Source organism: Phascolarctos cinereus, unplaced genomic scaffold (genome assembly GCF_003287225.1).
Source record: "Phascolarctos cinereus isolate Bilbo 61053 unplaced genomic scaffold, phaCin_HiC Scaffold_4;HRSCAF=312, whole genome shotgun sequence".
In the NCBI taxonomy this organism is placed as follows: domain Eukaryota; kingdom Metazoa; phylum Chordata; class Mammalia; order Diprotodontia; family Phascolarctidae; genus Phascolarctos; species Phascolarctos cinereus.
Genome location: NW_027555847.1, coordinates 230,730,247 through 230,749,483, shown reverse-complemented (window position 1 = coordinate 230,749,483; position 19,237 = coordinate 230,730,247). Strand labels below are relative to the sequence as shown.

Here is a 19,237-nt window from a genome sequence, read left to right as displayed (position 1 = left end):
ATGGTAATGTTCTCATCTGAAGGAAGATAATACAATAGTACTTTTATGTTACATTTTAGACTTCAACTGTTTGAAAAATGGTAACTGAACCTAAAATACCTCATCACATTTTCATAAGAATTCCCTTTTTCAAATGGACCTTGTGAGATAGGTAGCGCTGGTATTACTATCCCTGCTTTACAGATGAGGAAAACAGAGGCTCAGTGCCTTGTTCATACAATTTGACCATGTGATTTAGAAGTGTTGGAATTCAAACCCAGATCTTCTGATTCAAAGTGCCATCTATGCTTTTTGCTATCACATCACACTACCTCTCTCTCTTTTTTTTTTGCCTTTTGGTGAGGTAATCAGGGTTAAGTGACTTGTCCAAGATCACACAGCTAGTAGGTGTCAAGTGTCTAAAGCTGGATTTGAACTCAGGTTCTCCTGCCTCCAAGGTTGGAGCTCTATCCACTATGCTACCTAGCTACCCTACTTACTATACTACCTCTTAAAGGTGAAAAGGACCTTAGAAATTACTTACTTTAAATGCATTTTTAAAATGTGAACAAGAGAGCCCCAGAGAGAGGGATGGAGGCAATTCAGCTAGGTTTTAGTAGAACTGGAACCCAGTTCTCTTCACTACTTATCCCATGCTCTTTTCATTCATTCATCCCTTCATAATTTATTAATTGTCTCTTCTGGGCAAAGATTTTACTAGGAGCTAGAAATCCAAAGCTGAAAATAAAACAGCCTTTGGCCTCAAGGAGCTTATATTCTAATAGATCATAATAACCATACTTACAAATTGAGCTTTAGGATTTGCAAAGCACCTTCCCCCCACAACCTCATGATTTCATAAGATCATAGATTTATAGCTTGAAGGCACCTTAGAGGCCATCCCAACCCCTCATTTTACAAAGGAACAAAGAAGGCATAGAGATTAAGTGACTTGCCCAGAGTCACACAGGTAGGATATGAACTCAAGGTCTTCCTGATTACAAGTCTGGTGCTGTAGCTACTGCACCATGCTAAATAGCATATATCAAATTGTGCCCATTTTACAGGAACCACCATTCTGAGAAGTTAATTGACTAGCACCACTAGTTCACTATTGGAGATGAGACTCAAACTTCAGTTTCCTGGCTCAAAGTCCAGCACTCTGTCCACTAAAAAAAATTTTTTGAAAAAGATTCATTTATTATTCAATGGAACACATATTAAGTACCTGCTAGGTGCAAGGCACTGTAGTTAAGTCATGCTGCTTCTCCTAGCATTTTACTGGTGTGACATTTCTGGTTCGTTCTTAAATAGCCAGGCAGAAATTGTCCTAGTTGAAATCTGAACTGAAACGATCAAAATCTGAAATGAAATGAAATGTGTTAGGTTGCTAGGGCATGGTGTCATGTGAAAAGAAATTAGAGGATGCTACTGCCGATTTTCCAAATTTAAAAAAAAACAATGAAAAGTAATAGTTATCTAACTCAGAGAATCAGGCCTTTCTCTAACCCTGTTTATCCATGTGTCTGACTGTAATGATATATTATTTAACACCACCCTATCTGCTACCTACCTACTTATTATAGTAGTTAGAAATCAATGTTATGCAGAGCTCTCTAGGAAGAGTCTGACTCAATACGGAAAACATGCTTATCAACATTTCAGGGAACATTAAGTGGGAGATGACGCAGCCAATGTGATACAGACAAAATCAAAATTCAAACACATCACCACAGCTGACACAATGAGTCCAAACTAACAAGAGTCAATTTGCCAGGGATCAGAATCAAACTGCAGGAACATAGATTGAAAGCTGCGAGAGAACTAGGAGGCCCAACACCGTTTAAGAGCAGAGACTGTCTTATTTTTCTATTGCTATCTCCAGAACTTAACACAGTGCTCTGTACTTAGCAGGTGCTTAATAAATGCTTAGTTCATTCATGAGAACCTTGGGGTTAAATAACTTCCCCAAGGTCATACAGATAGTAAATGACAGAGGCTAGATTTGAAATGGATCCTCTGACTCCAGATCTAGAAATTTTTCTAACAGTAGTCCTTCAGTCTGGTTTATTGTTCAGTCTGCAGTTGTGGGGAACCATGGGGAAAAGATTTAGGGTTATTGAATTGACTAAACTTAATATGAGCCAACAGAGCAGCTGAAATAATTTTTACAAACTTAGAATACATTAATTGAAGTGTCCAAATCGACAGAAGTGAGGGGTTAGGTTGTATTCTGCTGTTATTAGACCCCTTTTAGAATATTGTTCTGGGAACATTCTAGGAGGGCCATTGAGAAATCAGATGCATCCTGAGGATGAAAACTAAGAGGATGATGGGTATGTAAACTATATATCAGGAAGGGGTCAGAGCATTCGCTTTGTGACCTTGGGGGAAATTGCTTTGGTACCCTTTGACCTTGTTATACATTTCTTCCTAATATTAGCCTTTGGCTTTGAATCTGTACCCAGAATTCATTTGAGCTTTCATCAGTCATTGTTTGCTGACTTGTGAACCTTCTCTCTGTTCCCCTAACCCACAGATTTCTCTCTTTCTTAAGGCATTGGTTGATTTCTAGTGATTTCTTTATCTTTGTATTGGTAAGTGTCTTGATTTCATTCCTCCAGTACTATAGATAGACTCTCAGCCCTTTCATCACATTCCCTCCACCTCACCCCCAACCCTCATATACAGAGTCTGGTCCTCCAGCCCCTGGGGTTAGTAGGCAGCCAGGCTAGCCTCCACCCTCCGGTAGGCCTTGGGACCTATGAACCAGGATACTTTTTGGTTTTTAATAATTAATTTACTTTCAGTTTTCAAGATTCACCTCCATAAGATTTTGAGTTTTAAATTTTCTACCCCTCCCTTTCCTCTCCCCATCCAAGATGGTGTGCAATCTAATATAGGCTTTACTTATACGTTCATATTAAGCATATTTTCCTGTTGGGCATGATGTAAAGAACAATTACAACTAATGGGAAGAACCAGAAGAAAGAAACAATAAAACAAAACAACAAAGGAAAAGGAGAGCAAATAGTATGCTTTCATCTTCATTCAGACTTTCTCTGGATGCGGATAGCAATTTCTATCTGGTCTTACTGGAACCCACTTCCCAGCAGAAAGGATCACTTTGGGAATATCTATTTTACTCTAGTTACTTTAAATAGGCTTGTATTGCTTTAAGTCAATGACTGTCTATATTGTTTATACAATGTGGTTATATTCACTATATTGTCCATATTCTGGAGATGGGGAGAGGTGGCTGGGGACCTGACTCCCAACCCCCTTTCCAGCTGACAGCTTAAAAAGAGACTTTGTCAAATGTCACAAAACACTGTGTCTATGAGATTTCCCCAATCATAATGAGGAATTTTGTCCTGAATTCACATTCTTTACTGCCTGGTATTTTTTCCTGTTAATTGGAATCATAGGACATAGATTTAGAGCTATAAAAGACCCACCACCTTATACTGTAGTTTATATTAGCAGAAAGTTGGAGATATGTGAAGTTCATCCACTTGCTTAAAGCAAGTGTATACCAGCCCTTCTTGGGATGAGCATTGCCATGGGCCTCAAGGGCCAAAGGTAATAGTCACTTCAGGTTGTGCCAGCACACCTGAGCACACCCGACCCTCACTATGCATTTCTGCAATGCGGTCTTAGGAAAATCAAACAAAATGGAAGTGTTTGGAATGCAATAAGGGCCTTCTGATGAAATAGTCTTTCAGATTCTTTTTTTTCCAATATAAAAAGATGTCTTTAAAACGTAACAGAATACTTGTAAAGTTATTCTGAGCTGCAAAGACCAATGATATTGTCAGTAAATTGATATTGAAATGTTCTGTGGTAGCATCTAGGATGGTGAGAAAATTTGAAACCACAACATACAAAGAGCAGTTGAAGGAACAAAGCATGTCCGCCTTGAAGGAATGGTTATGTGGGTCTTCAGAGTTTTGAAGGATTGTTATGTGGAAAAGGGCTAAAACTTTTCTTTTGTTCCAAGCAGAGGGCCTGGCTTTGAATCCTGGGTCTGCCTCTTATTCAGCTCCACAAGGGGGGCAGCATGGGACAGTAAATACTTGAATCAGAGGACACAAGTCCACATTCTATCTCCCACTTACTACCTAGGGTGAACCAAGCAAGTATCTTAACTTCCAGTGAGGGGATGGGACTAATTGACCTCCAAGCTCCTGTCTAGCTCTTCATCTATGCTTTTGTGAACTATGTTCCTAATGTAGTGCTAGGGATGCAAAGTGCACCCCTAGGGACATAGGTGATAGGGATACAAAGACCAAAATGAAACAATCCCTACCCTGAACAAGCAACTAGGCAGCACAGTGGGATAGAACGCGGGGCCTGGTGTTAGAAAGACAAGAGTTCAAATCCAGCTGCAGATACTTACTAGCTGTGTGACCCCGGGCAATCCATTTAACTTCTGTCTGCCTCAATTTCTTCTATTTTTAAAAATGGGAATAATAAAAGCAGTAGTCATCCGCCCTCCCCAGGTTGCTGTGAGAATCAAGTGAGATATTTGTAATGCATTTAGCTCAGTGCCTGGCCTATAGTAGGTGCTATATAAATGTTAAGTAATTGTGTTCTACTGGGGAGAAATAACATATATGTAGGGTAAGGATAAAGACTGGACCTGTTATTTCCTTAATATAGACAACTCCCAGGTGAGGAAAATCCGTTTGTCAATGCTGATCAACACCTTTCCTATAATTTACAGTCTCAGAGAATTTCCTAGTATAGGGCACTGAGTAGTTAAGGGACCCGCCCAGGCTTACATAGAAAGTGTTTGTTATAATCAAGACTTGCGCTTGAAACTTTCTGGATCCTTGGCCAGATCTCCATACACTACGAAAGCAGTTCTCTAAACGTGGTCAGGGAACCAGGAACCTTTCAGAATTTCCTTGAGTTCAAAACTATTTTCATCGTAACACTAGGTCATATTAATATCCAATATGCCAAATATTCATAATTATAACTGACACATGCAAAAGCTCTTTTGTGGGCTTCAGTGACTTTTGTGAGTGTAAAGGGACTGTGAGAACAAAAAGTTTGAGAACTACTGCACTACTAGGTGCTGCCTAAAATAGATTTGGGTTATAATAGATTTACATATAATATTTTATTTATTTTTTCATATAGTTTTATCATTTATATTTATATATTATACAAAATTTAATTATTTTAAAATTATTACAAAATATATTATCATATATTATACAGAATATTATAACATTATATAATTACATATTTTAGCTTAACATATTTATTAATATATTATAAAATGTATTTTATTTTTTGTTGTTGCTGCTCGTCCTTTTCAGTCATGTTCAACTCTTCATGATCTCCTTTGGCTTTTGGGGGGGGCAAATATCCTGGAATAGTTTGCCATTTCCTTTGCCTCATTTTACAGATGAGGAAACTGAGGCAGACAGGGTGAACTGTTGCCCAGGGTCATAGAGCTAGTAAGAGGCCAGATTTGAACTCAGGAATATGAGTCTTCCTGACTCCAGGACCAACCCTCTATCCACTGAATCACCTAACTCTGTATTTTATTTTTAAATATTTGTTAATATATTATCAAAATATATTTATTTAAAAATGTTATCACATTATTAAAATATGTTTTAAAACAATATTATTAAATATATCATTAGAACACATTATAAAATATAAAATATATTTTCTATTATCTATCTATTGAAATGTTATCTATATGTTATCATATTGTATATAGCATTTATTATATATCAAAATATATGTGTATGTATAGATGACATATATATGCGTATATAATTAAATACATAATATATGCTAAGTAGTTTCCGGCAGAAGTCATTTACTATCTGTGTTCTAAAATATTCTGAGTATTATATAGACCTAAAAGATAGCAAATGACTTTGTGCTTCATTCCAGCTGTTTCTAATTCAAGAGGGGTAAATGTGTCTACTTTTGAACATGGTGGAGTCAGACCCACCCATGTATAATGATTTAATCTCAAGGAAGTTGTCTCAGAACTCAGTAATGGGTAGGCAGGTAGGTGAGAGGGTAACAGGTCTTACCCTGGCCCGATATATCTGTCTATATGTGGTGTTCTTTTAACCAGTGTTATAAGGTTTTGTCTGGAGTTTATACATTTGTGCTGAAGAGCTCAAAACCTGAGTCAAAACATCATAATTATTAGCAAGGAGCTGCAAAACATGTCTCTTTGTATTAATCTTTGGACAATGTGAGCAGTTTGAATGTGATTTCAGTTCAAGTAGAATTTTCCTTCCTACTTTATAGACTACCTTCATACTATGTAAAATCACATATATGACCAAAAGCGTCCTTTAGGGCTGATTAATGCATGTAAATGCACTGTCATCTCCCATAGAACCACTTAATAGGGCTCACATAATTATTTGTCTGGTGAGGCTGCTGGATATTTGAGTTCCTGATTTGGGAGGTGTTGTGCATATGTCATCTAGGAGAATAATTTGTCAGATCTGAGAAAAGAAATTATAATTGAGTAGAAAGACTAAGGTGACACAGTGGGTCAGGAGTCAGGAATACTCATCTTCCTGAGTTCAAATCCAGTCTCAGACACTTACTAATATGACTGTGGGCAAGTCACTTAACCCTGTTTGTCTCAGTTTCCTCATCTGTAAAATGAGCTGGAGAAGGAAATGGAAAATCCCTCCAGTATCTCTGCCAAGAAAACCCCAAATGGAGTCATGAAGAGTGGGACATGACTGAAAAATGACTGAACAAGAAAGGCAAGGGTGACAATTGCTATTAACAGTGCGAGTCTAAAGTTAAATTCTGGTAGTTATTTAGTTTGGGGTGGTGATCTGTTTTTCCGCTATGATTAGGAAGGAGCAAATCTGTAACTAGTTAAAGTGGCTCTTAGTTATTATAGTGAGAGGAGGAGGCTATGGCGGCAGCAGAAGCAGCAGCACAGAAGGCAATTTTACCATATCTGGAGTCAAATCAGGAAGGTGGTTTTGAAGGTAAGGTAGACCCCCAAAATGAAGTGTCTTCAGAGTGGTGTCTAGTACACCTTCAGAAGACTGGAAAGAGAGGATGGGGACAGTGGAAGGTGTATGTGATGAGGGAGAAAGTATCATTTCCCTTTCTCCTCCTCTGATGGATGTTATCTACCTGCTAGTTATGCCTTGAGGAAGAAAAGTCTCAAAATTCAGAGCAGTTTGGAGTTACTAAGGTACTATTCTAAAGTACATTTAAAAGCTTGGGGTGGGTAGAATCCATCCATATATATCTGCCTACTTTGTCTTATGCTTGCCAACTTGGTATATTTTCTCTATGGGAAGTGAGTTGGTGGAAAGAAGTGATTGTAATCTCAAAGCAAGAAAGTGGGGAGAAGGCAGGAAAGAAGAGAAAAAAAGGAGAGAAGGAAGTAGTAGATAATGGCATACGAGCAGCAGGTCTTAAATAAGTTGGCTCTTTTCTTCCTCAGTCTACATTATTGGTGTTCTGGAAGTTACAATTCCCTTTGGAGTAGAAGGTACTTCTCATACTAGGGTATTGCCTGTAGGTATATTTTTAACTAAAAAAAAAAATTGATGTCTTTAGTTTCCCAGTCTCTCAGCTGCTTTAAAGATGAGTAGAAAAAGTCAGAAGAGAGAGACAAGATAGTTGTAGGAGAGACCATGCTTTGAAGCTACTGTTACTGATCTTTGTTTTAGAGGTGACATGATGTAAGGTAGGAAATATTATGTTTGAAAGGGCAGAAAACAGTAAAGCAGAAGTAGTGAGATTGTATGAGCTGATATTGATCAAAAGGGAGACTTTAACTTTTCTTAAAGTAGAAGGTGTGTGTGTGTGTGTGTGTGTGTGTGTGTGAGAGAGAGAGAGAGAGAGAGAGAGAGAGAGAGAGAGAGAGAGAGAGGAGGGAGAGAGAGATGAGAGGGGAGGGGAGGAGAAGAGAGAGGGAGGAAGGAGGGAGAGTTATAGGTGGGGGAGAGGGAGAGGCATAGAGACAAACAGAGAAGGAAAGGGGATTGTTTATGACTTATGATTCATGTAGATTTCAGAGGAACTGGAAAAGATCTCTGGTTTCTCCAGATCACTTACACAGCCAGAACCAGTGGTCCCTCAGTTTCTACCACTACAGATCCATTCCTTTGGTTTGAGAGGCAGTGTGGTAGAGTAGATAACATTTTGGATTTGATTAGGAAGATCTGGATTTTGAATCTGCCTCAAACATTTACCAGCTGTGTAACTATGGGCCACTCACTTAACTGTTTCTGACCCTCAGTTTCATCACCTGTATAGCCTACCTTACAGGGATTTTGTGATGTACAAACGACATGGATATAAATACAGATATAGATTACAGACAGCTGGGTGATGCAGGGGATAGAAAACAGTTAACTTGGAGAACAGAAAACAGAAAACTTGGAGTCAAGAAGACTTGAGTTTAAAAGCCTGTCTTAGACACCGACTAACTGTGTGGCCCTGAGAAAGACACTTAATGTCCCTGTTTCTCAATTTCCTCATCTGTGAAACAGGAACAGTAACAGAACCTATTTCAGGTTTCTTATGAGGATCGAATGAGTTAACAGCCATAAAATGATTTGTAAACAAAGCGCTATGTAAATACATTATTATCATTATATGCCCATATATATACATGTATATTGAAAATCTCATATAAAAATCAATTATATTCTTTGCTTTTTCTCCCAATTGAAATGCAAATGGGAGTGACATTAGACTTTAGGCTTTATCAATCATTTATACCTTTCTGCAAATTAATTTATGAGTGCTATTCCTGAATTTTGATAGGCTGGGGTAGATGGGGCAATAAGGAAAAGCCAAGGATAGTGGTCTTAAGGGAGAAGAAAGGGAAAAGAAATATCTGAAGACCAACTTAACTTTCTTGGTCATTTTTCAGAGGGCAGACCTTCCATACTGTAGATATGAGGAGCGCATACTGTATTTATGTGTATGTGTGTTTGTGAAGAAGAGTTTGAGTGCACAGCATGGAGGGAATCATTCTCTTTATTTATGTAGCATTGAGGAAATGGTTGTGTTTTGATCTATCTTTTATTGATTTTTTGTGCTTCATCTACTCATAGAGTTACTGTTTTATTTAGAAAATGTTTCTGTGTTGGTTATATATTGTTCCTTGTTTTAGTCCTGGATGCTGTTGTACGGCATAGAAATAGAGGTATCATTTGTTTTGCCCGACTGCAGAGGAGGCAGATAGAATGCAGGGCCACAGATAATGTTACTGAGCTGTGTTTTCATACACTGCCTTTCTTTGGAACGACTCTTTACATATGTTACACAGCATTTTTCTTCTTAGTTTTTATTAAATTACCAAGGAATGCTAAGGGCAGTAGAATGCATATTAAAAGGTACAACTTTTGTCCTTAAGGAATGCACATTTTAAAGAGGCAAAGAGATCAACATGCTTAAAAAAAGATATTCTTGGAATAGGAATGACTATCTGTTTTATTGGGCTGAGCAGTTGCACTATTGGGCACTACTCCTAGTCTAGCCTTATAAAAGGAGATTTGCCATCCGATACCAATAGATCTGCTATCCAATATCAATGAGATCTGCTAGCCAATAATCAGAGTCAGCAGCCTACCAAACTTTCAGAATCCCAGGCCCAACTGAAAAATGATTTGGTGTTTGAGGCTTTCAATGCCTAGACTATCTCTATATGATAAAGTGACGATATCAAGGCAAAGCAAGGCAACAAGCATTTATGAAGCACTTCCCGTGTGCCAGGCACTGTATTCAGTGCTAGGGATACAAATATGAGCAAAAAGAAACACATTTCCTGCCCTCAAGGAGCTTACATTCCAATAGGGGAAGACAACAGATTAGAGGGAGCTAAACATGATGGGGAAAGGGGGTATGGTATGGAAGTCTAAAGAGTCAGGAGTAGAACTAGGAGGGGAATGATGGATGGCTAGTGTGGGTCCTTCCCAAAAATGAGGCCCAGGGCAATGTCACCAATAGGATAAGGGAGCCAGCATGGTGGAGGGATGTTCCAAGGTGAGAAGGCAACTGAGGCATGGTGGTGATAAGCTAGAAACTGAGCCAGGAGGGGAATGAAAGGTCAGGAATAAACAATTTGGTCAGTTTCATATATTCCAGGTCTGCAGAAGACTTGGATTCAAATCCTGTGTCTGCTATTCACTAGCCTTGCAACCTTGGACAAATCGCTTAACCTGTCTGGGCCTCTGTTTCCTCATTTATAAAATGAAGGGATTGGATGAATTGGCCTTCTAAGATCCTTTCTGACCTATTGTTATGATTCTATGATCTCCATCTAACATGTTTCCTTCCCTGTTGTCTTCAGGGACACCATGATCTCCTGTCACTTTTCCTCTCTCTTTTTAACATCTCCTCAGTTTCTTAGGGACAGCTAAGTGATGTAGTCCACAGAGCTCCAGCCCTGAAGTCAGGTAGATTCACCTTCATGAGTTCAAATCCAACCTCAGACACTTACTAGTTGTGTGACCCTCGGCAAGTCACTTAAACCTGTTTGCCTGTTTCCTCATCTGTAAAATGAGCTGGAGAAGGAAATGGCAAACCACTCCAGTATCTCTGCCAAGGAAACCCCAAATGGGGTCACAACGAGTTGGACACAACTGAACAACAACAACTGTTTCCTTTGCTTCTTCCTCATTCCTTAAAAAAACCTCTTTAATCTGGCAGTTTCAAGGCTCTGTGCCTCCCAAAGTTCTGTCCTTGGCCCTTTTCTCCCTCTGAACTTTTTCTTGGCAGTCACTTGTATTCCCACGGCCTTATCTGTCCCCATTAGACATATCTTCCAAATCTATATGCTATTGACCTGATCTCTCTTCCAAGCCCAGAGCAATATTTCTTACATATTTCTACCTGAATACTTGGTAGGCTCATAGGATCATAGGTCTAGAGGCAAAAAAGAATGCAGAGACCATCCAATTCAATCTCCTTATTTTGTAAATGGGGAAATGGAGACCTAGGGAGATCAAATAATTTGCCTAAGGTCAGACAGGGAATAGGCATTTGAATCCAAGTCTGCTGACCCCTTTCACTGTACCGCACTGCCTGTCAAACTCAATGTGTCCTAAACCAAACATTACCTTCCCCTGAAATCTGTTCTTCCCCCTGACTCCCCCTCTTTCTATCAATGGGACCAGCATGTGCCATGTTGGAAAGTTTTGGTATTATATTGGTCTCTTCCTTCTTCTTCTTCATATCCAGTTACAATGACATGTGAACAATTGATAGCTCTCTTCTTGATTCCAGTTGCTACCATCATTGTCACAGAGGTCTTCCTTACCTGAGCTACCTCCTAAGATGTCTTTCTGCATCTTTTATCTCTTCCCTTCAAATCATACTTCTCATCACTGCCAGGGTTGTCTTTAGACTAAGATTAAGAGAAAAGCATAGTGTGATGGGTAAGGCCTTGAACTTGGAATCAGGAAGAGTTCAAATCCAACTCATCTCTGTAACTTTGGGCAAGTCATTCTAGCTCTGTGCCTCAGTTTCTTCACCTCTAAAATGAGGGGATTTGAATTGAAGTGTTCCCATCTCCAAGATCAGCTCTCTATCCACTGTGTATGTACCTATATACATGCATATTATATGCACACACATGCATAGACACATGTATGTACATCTTGTCGTGTCTGATAGAATATAATCTCCTTGAGGGCAGGGGCTGTTTCATTTTTGTCTTCTTATTCTTAGGATCCTTAACGTAGTGTCTGTACATAGTAGGTAACTAATAAATGCTTACTTATTTGTTTATTGAAAAAGTATTATTTGTGAGAGTATGGATCAGACCTTAAATGTATCTGCAGATAAGTCAAAGTATAAACTTTAGGTAAGTCTTCTTCGTGTAAGAAGCTTTCATAAGAAGCTCTCTACCCTCAAAGAGAACTCCAGCTTTTACTCTATCACATGGAATAACAGAGGTCTTCTCTCTCCTCATTCCAGTTTCACTCTTATCCTTCTCTCCCCTTTTCCCTGTTCCCAGCTTCTCCCATATTTACTTTTCCCAGCTTACACAAAAATCCTTAGAAAACAATCATGAGTGCTCCACCAAAGCTATATAGACAGAAGTCTTAGTCTCCTTGTGGTTTTGAACGTTTAAAGGATTATGGGGATGTTCTCAAAGTCTGCTCAGCCCTTTGGCGTCTCAGCACTGCCCGGTAAATCCCTCCTTGAAATATACTGTGGGATACTTGGGTGGCTGTACCTGTGGGTTGCTATTATCTCAGTGCCCAAGATCTTTGACATTAGAGGTTTAAATTGTTACAACTCCTTCCTTTGTTGGAGATTTCATGCAGACTCTTTTTTCAAAGCTCAACCAGCTTTTCCGTCCAAAGTCAAGCAGAGTTTCTCCTTTTAAAAAAGGGAAGTTCCATATGCTATTCTTCCTATTTCTCTGTCAACTGCTAAATGATTTTTAAAATAAAAAAATCTTAAAGTGGCATCAATGACTATTTTTGTCTATGGGTAGGTCATTAATTAGGGAGACTTTCAAAATCTCTACTCTTGTATCCTCTGTGTGTGTGTGTGTGTGTGTGTGTGTGTGTATGTGTGTGTGTGTGTGTGTGTGTGTGTGAGCACATATGCATGGGCACATAATCATTGTGGTTTAGAATATAAATAAAAAAGAGGGTGATACAATCAAAGAAATACATTCTCTTTTGGAGATAATAATAGTTAACATTTGTATAATTGTTGTTGGGCTTGGGTTTTTTGAGGCAATTGGAGTTAAGTGACTTGCACAGGATCACACAGCTAGTAATTATCAAGTGTCTGAGGCTGGATTTGAACTCAGGTCTTCTTGACTTCAGAGCTGGTGCTCTATCCACTGTACCACCTATCTGCCCCTTGTATAACTGTTCAAGACTTGATAAGTGAATTACATACATGATTTCATTTACCTGCATGACTCTGGATGACTCCTTTAACTTCTCAGTAACCTTTGACAACTAAGACATTATTTTTAAATTTTATTTCATGCTTTAATTTAACAAGCATTTATTTTCTCTCCTTTCCACGTCCTCCTCCATTGAAAAACAGGAACAAAAACAAAAAAAGCTTTGTGACAATGATGCATAATCATGAAAAAAAAATCCCCACTTTGGCCATGTCCCAAAGAATATCTGTCTCAGTTTGTATCTTCCTCTCAGCTGATGGGTAGCATGTTTCTGTACTGTTCCTTTGGGATTGTTATTGGTCATTGCATTGATCAGAATTCTTAATTCTTTACGAGATGTTTGTCTTTAAAATTTGTTGTTACTGTATAAATTGTTCTCCTGGTTCTTCTCATTTCACTCTGCATCAGTTCATACATGTCTCCCAAGTTTCTCAAAACCCATCCTTTTAGTCATTTCTTCCAGCACAATAGTTCTCCATTACATCCATAAAGCATAATTTACTCCTCTCTAAGACTTTAAGTTGCAAAGGAGGTGCTGATATGTATTTGCAGAAGTTAGAAAGGGCTCTGTAACTTATCTTTTTATAGGAGATTCCTACTTTTGAACAATATAATCAAAAAATTTTCTTTGCTGGTGTTATCTTTTGGGGACCAGCAAGTGATATTGTATCACTTTGAATTTCTATCACTAAACTGGGCTGTGAAATTCCACATTTTTCCTATTTATCCTGGGTAGTTAATGGTCAAGAAGAAGAAAAAATGCTGGATTTTAAATTGTAGCATGTCAGTGTTGGAAGGGGCAAACAGTGAACCCACAGCCCTCTCATTTCACAGACAAGAAATCTGAGAACTTAAGAGGTTAAGTGTCTTGCCTTTTAAAAAAAGGCCATCTAATGTAGTGCTAAGAGTACTAGAGCTCAAAAGATGTGGGTTCTAATTAAGGGTATGATGGTAAGTGTTTAACTACCAGGTTTTGCAGAAGGGGGGAAAAAAGCATTCACATGCTCTCTAAAGTTTAGCCTACATCAGTAACACTTTCTTCAGTCTAGATAACCAACAATTAAAAAAATCAATTTTCTTAATTACCAATTTCTGAATAAATGCTCACACTGAACATTTAACAATAGGCTCTACCAACAATAGAACTGGCTTTAGCCCACACCTGGTTCTAATCCTTCTTCACCACTAATTGGCTGTGTAACTTTGGACAGGTCACAGGACAGGACCTCCCTGAGCTGTCACATTTTCTACGTCTACATTTGAAAGATTTGTGTTTTCTTTAGTGTTGGCAGTTTTTCTACAAACATAAATCACCACTACTTTAGTAGACAGGTTTGCTTGTCATATATATATATATATATATTATATATATATATATATATATATATATATGTATATATATATATATATATATATGTATATATATATATATATATGTATATATATATATATATATATATGTATATATATATATACGTATATATGTGTGTGTGTGTGTGTGTGTGTGTGTATATATATACACATGTAAAGTCTGGGGGAGCTAACCTTCTGGGAATGAGTGTCTTGCCTAAAATAGGGGTAAAAATCCATGACCTACAGCCCACATCCTCGGGTTGATATGAAATGCGCCTGCCAATGAAATAATGTATGCGAAAGCTCTTTGAAAATAGTAGAGATGGGTCAGCTAGGTGGTGCTGTGGATAGAGCATTGGAGTTAGGAGGACCTGAGTTCAAATTTGACTTCAGACACTTACGAACTGTGTGACCTTGGGCAAGTCACTTAACCCCAATTGCCTCAAAGAAAGAAAGAGAATAGTAGAGAATTCTACACAGATGTAAAGTGGTGGTTTTGTCATCACCTTCATCTAAAGTCCCATGATGACAAGTCAGAAACAGAATCAGGAATAGAATCTCAACTTCCTTGACTCCATATCCAGTCTCCTTTCTAATGTACAAGCTAGCTGTCTTCAGTTTACTATTTAGAATTGGAAGTTGGGCTATTTTTGTTCTGACTGTTTCTAAAGGTATACTGTTACTTATTTTACAAGTCTATAGGAAATGGTCTTTATGATTCTAACTTTGGCAAGAGCATGAAAACAAAATGGCTAGGATAGGTAAGGATGGCATCAGATCAAGGGTGCAATAGCAATGTTATGGAACCAGATTAACAGTCAAGTTGGGTGAGTAGTTCTTATTTCCATTCCCTTCCCCCCTCCCCCACCCCCTATCCTTTTTGAGCTCATCAAATGAATAAACACTATAGGAACAGATTCTGTCGTCTGAAGGTAGGAAACAAATTCAGAGTGACATTTTCTTTGTGAATGGTCTATTGCCTAGGACTTCTTTTTGGTGAAGTTAATGATAGAAATAATCTTACAATAGGTTTTGCAGTCCATTTCTGTAAGCAAGGGAGACAGAATGTTTTTTAATAACCATATAGCTATTTGATGAATTTTAGACTTCCTACATGAAGACAGTGTGCATATAGATTGATATAGAATTATTTAAAATGCTGCATATAAATTAAACATTAAAAAAGGGAGATACAGGCTGGCTAAGCTGCTCCATTATAATCTTGGGTTGTGCGCAGTTCCTACCTCAAGGACACACACTCCATCCATTTCATATCGGATGTCCTTCTTTTGAAAGGTGATCACTAAGGTTCAAGTAACATATCAGCATAGCAGGGAATTGTATAATTTATAGGACTTTTTTAAGTAGAGGGCAAAAAACTTTTTCAAAAATTAAAATTCTTTCATTTTCTCTTGTTCTTTCTCTCTCTCTTCTCCCCATTTATAGATTGGCGCACTGAAAGATTACTATCACTTTTACCATAGCAGGACAATTAAAAGGTCTGTTCTCTCAAGCCGAGGTACCCACAGCTTCATTTCAATGGAACCAAAGGTAAGAACAATCTGCTGGATGGGGACCAGAAGTCAAAGCTTCTGCATTTTTCATTGGTAATGTCATACCTAGAGATGATAGCCCTGGTGATGTCTAACGTTTCAGGAGCTGAACTGTGTTATGTCTTATCTACGGTCTTGGCTTACTACTCCAGTGAGGGCTCAACAGTACTTTGATTTTTACTGATATGCCTTTATCATCTAACTAAATTATGGAACCCTTAAGTTGTCCACAGAGACTGGTCCTTGTGGGAATTCATTTTGATTCTGAACCTCAGTATGTGCTTTTGTGACCTGGGCCTTTCATTGTGTCTGTATCTTTAAGGGAAAGATGACTGATGCTGCTTTTATAAGTGAAAACCACAAGGGTAGGGCTCGATGCAGGGTCCTCATGGCAAGCCTCAGGTCAACGTAAAGGACCATAGTTTAGAGTCTGACATCATAGAGAACTAAGGAGTTGCTCTGTCTCATCTATATAAAAATCTCCACTATAATTTAATCGTCAGTGTTTGGTTTAAACCTGATTGCCCTGGAGTATCATTGGTTGCTCATGGGGGAGACAGGAACTCTGAGAAACCGGTGGATGAGAGACACATTGTCATCTGTTGTGCCAGAGAGACCATCTTTGACTCATATACTGTCTTCTCTCTCCATCGCTGTAAATAGCTCAGCCCAAACATCATTGATAAAACCTAGGAAGAAATCTTTCCTGGTTTCTCTCACATCACTCCTAGAATATATGAAAAGATTAATGGAACATCTCACAACATTCTGCAGGGGGGCAGGGATGGTAGTGGGGAGGAATAAGAATGTGAGGAAGAAAAGCTAATTGTTAGCAGCGAACTTCTAAGAGAAAGTTGTTTGTCCTTCATTCTTGAAGAGGACCATGACATCAGAAAAATGATGTCATGACTTGCAAGGGAATTGGATTTAAGTGAGAGAGAGCTGTGCAAAGCCACCAGCCTAACTCTGTCCTCCAGAGCCATCTGGGTCCAGTGGCAAGATGAAGTATAGAATAGTAAATCATGGATTTAGAGCTAAATGGGATCTTAGAGATTATTGCCTAGTGGTAGGATAGGATTAGGAGCTAGAAAGAGTCTTAGAGACCAGCTAGTCTTAATATCTTCATCTCACAAATGAGGATATTTGGGCCCAGAGAAATTCAGTAACTTGCTCAGTATTACACAGTCAGTAACTTAGATGGCATGGTAGATAGAGGTCTGGGCCTGGAGTCAGGAATACCTGAATTCAAATACTGTCTCAGATATTCCCTAAGTGACCTTAGGCAAATTACTTAATCTTTGTTTGCCTCCTCTGTAAAATGGGGATAGTAAAAGCATCTCCCAGGGTTGTGAGGATGAAATGAGATAATATTTGTAAAGTGCTTAGCACAGTACCTGACACAAAGTAAGCCTATATAAATGTTAGCTATGATGATAATGATGGATTTGAACCCAGCTCTTCTGAGTCCAAATCCAGGCCTTTTCCTCTACCATCAGGAAGACCTAAGCTCATTCTCTCTGTGGCCATGAACAAGTCACCTTGTTTCTCTGAACCTGAGTCTCCTCATCTGAAATAATAGAGTTAACAATACTTATCATGCCTCCCTCCCAGGATTGTTGTAAGGCTTACATTAAATAATATACATGAAGCATTTTGCAAACATTCAAATGTTACATCATGTCAGTAATAATTATTATTATTGCTGTTTGTGAAGTGTGTTTTAAAGATTGATTTCTCAAACATTCATACTATTTGGGGAAGGGCCCAAATAGAGAGAAGTAATTTAATCTTCCACCCATATGTGGGTAGTAAACATATGAGCAGTGGGTAGCTATACCTACTTTGTCATGATTTCTCTATTTCTTTTCAGATATTATTTTATTAGCATGATAGCTCCTTTTCCAATATTATTTGGACATGATGTATAGAGTAATTTTAAAACAAGGAGGACAAGACTGTTAAGCCCAGAGGGTTGTTTTTGTTTTTGTTTTTTCAGAGAGGAGAATAATTTAAATATTTTAATTATTAAAGCAAAAGACAGCCGTTTTAATTAATGTGCAGATTGGGTCTGAAACTTGGAGTCCTGCCCTCTGTATGTGTCATGACTTGCCTTGTTTAATTTTGTACAAAATATTGTGACACAATATACATGTTTGCACAATTATATCTCAGTGATATAAAAGACACCTTATTTTCTTCACCCAATTTTCTGGGGGTTATAGGAGCATCTCTCAAAGCTCCCAGTCAATTGAATTTTCTCACTCTTGTTTCCCACTCAGAACTGAATATTTCTGGCCATGCAATCTGCGGGGCCATTTCTGAATTAGCCGAGTGTTTGAAGCAAAGTCACATTTTTCATCTATTGGTTAACTTTCCAAGGCCTATTTGATCTTTTGTAATTAAGATAGTTCACATTTCAGACCTCACCTACATAGGCAATGGGATTTTCATAAACCAAACACAAGTGATTTCAGAAGCTAAAAAATGTAGTGTGTAATTATATATTATCTTCAGAATCCAGAATTTACTGGATATGGGAAGATTTCTATATTTTTTTATACTCTGGACCAGGGGTGGGGAAACTGCGGCCTCAAGGCCACATGTGGCCCTCTAGGTCCTGGAGTGTGGCCCTTACCACACGTGGCTCTCTAGGTCCTCAATTATGGCCCTTTGAAATCAAAGGACCACACTTAAGGACCAAGAGGAACACATATGGCCTCAAGACCGAAGGTTCCCCACGCCTGCTTCTGGGCTTTCTAGTTTGCCTCCCACCTTTTAAAGTGAAGTCTTATTGTGCTGGGTCTGAGTACTGAAGCTTCATTTAACTCGATTGTTGTCTAAAAGTGTTGCCATAATCAAGAATTCATGGCAAATGATGGATGGTACAAGAAGGCAGAGACTGTTACCAATAGCCCTAGGTGGCACCTGTCTTCCTTTTTGCTAAAGCTTCCTATAGGAAAAAAGTAAAAGTAAAAGGAGTCTAGTCCTCTGAGCTGGTGTTTAGACTGGTGTCAGATGAAGCTTCTTTGTGGCAGAACAACACAGATCTGAGGAGTCTGATCATCTTTATGACTTTCTTCATGGCTCTCCATAATTCTCTGTGTTGTGTATGTCTCTGGGAAAGCTCTTTTGTGTTAAGATGTGCTTTTGAATCTCTTAGTCTATTGTCAATAAACATTTGTTAAGCACTTACCCTCTGCCAGGCCCCATGTGTAATCACTGGCCATACAAACACAAAAAAAGAAAGACAACCCTGTCATCAAGGTACTTGTAATCTCACGGTGGGAAGACAACACATTAAAGGGGGAAAAAAAGCTTAAGGCACAGACTACACTAGAGGGCTAGACAGAGATAACCCTGTATCATTGTAGAGTCAGCCATAGCTACATCCTGGACAGTACCTTCTGAGCCTTATTCCATTTGCGTTTTTGGCATGCCTGTGTTA

General features: G+C 38.5%; 1 protein-coding gene across 1 annotated transcript in view; it reads left to right on the top strand.

Moving 5' to 3' along the window:
* Positions 1-19,237, top strand: part of PCSK5 (proprotein convertase subtilisin/kexin type 5) — a 619,005-nt gene that overhangs the window by 41,702 nt on the left and 558,066 nt on the right. Inside the window, 1 exon segment of the mRNA XM_021008523.2 lies at positions 15,686-15,790. Within this exon segment, the coding sequence (XP_020864182.1) occupies positions 15,686-15,790 (105 nt within the window).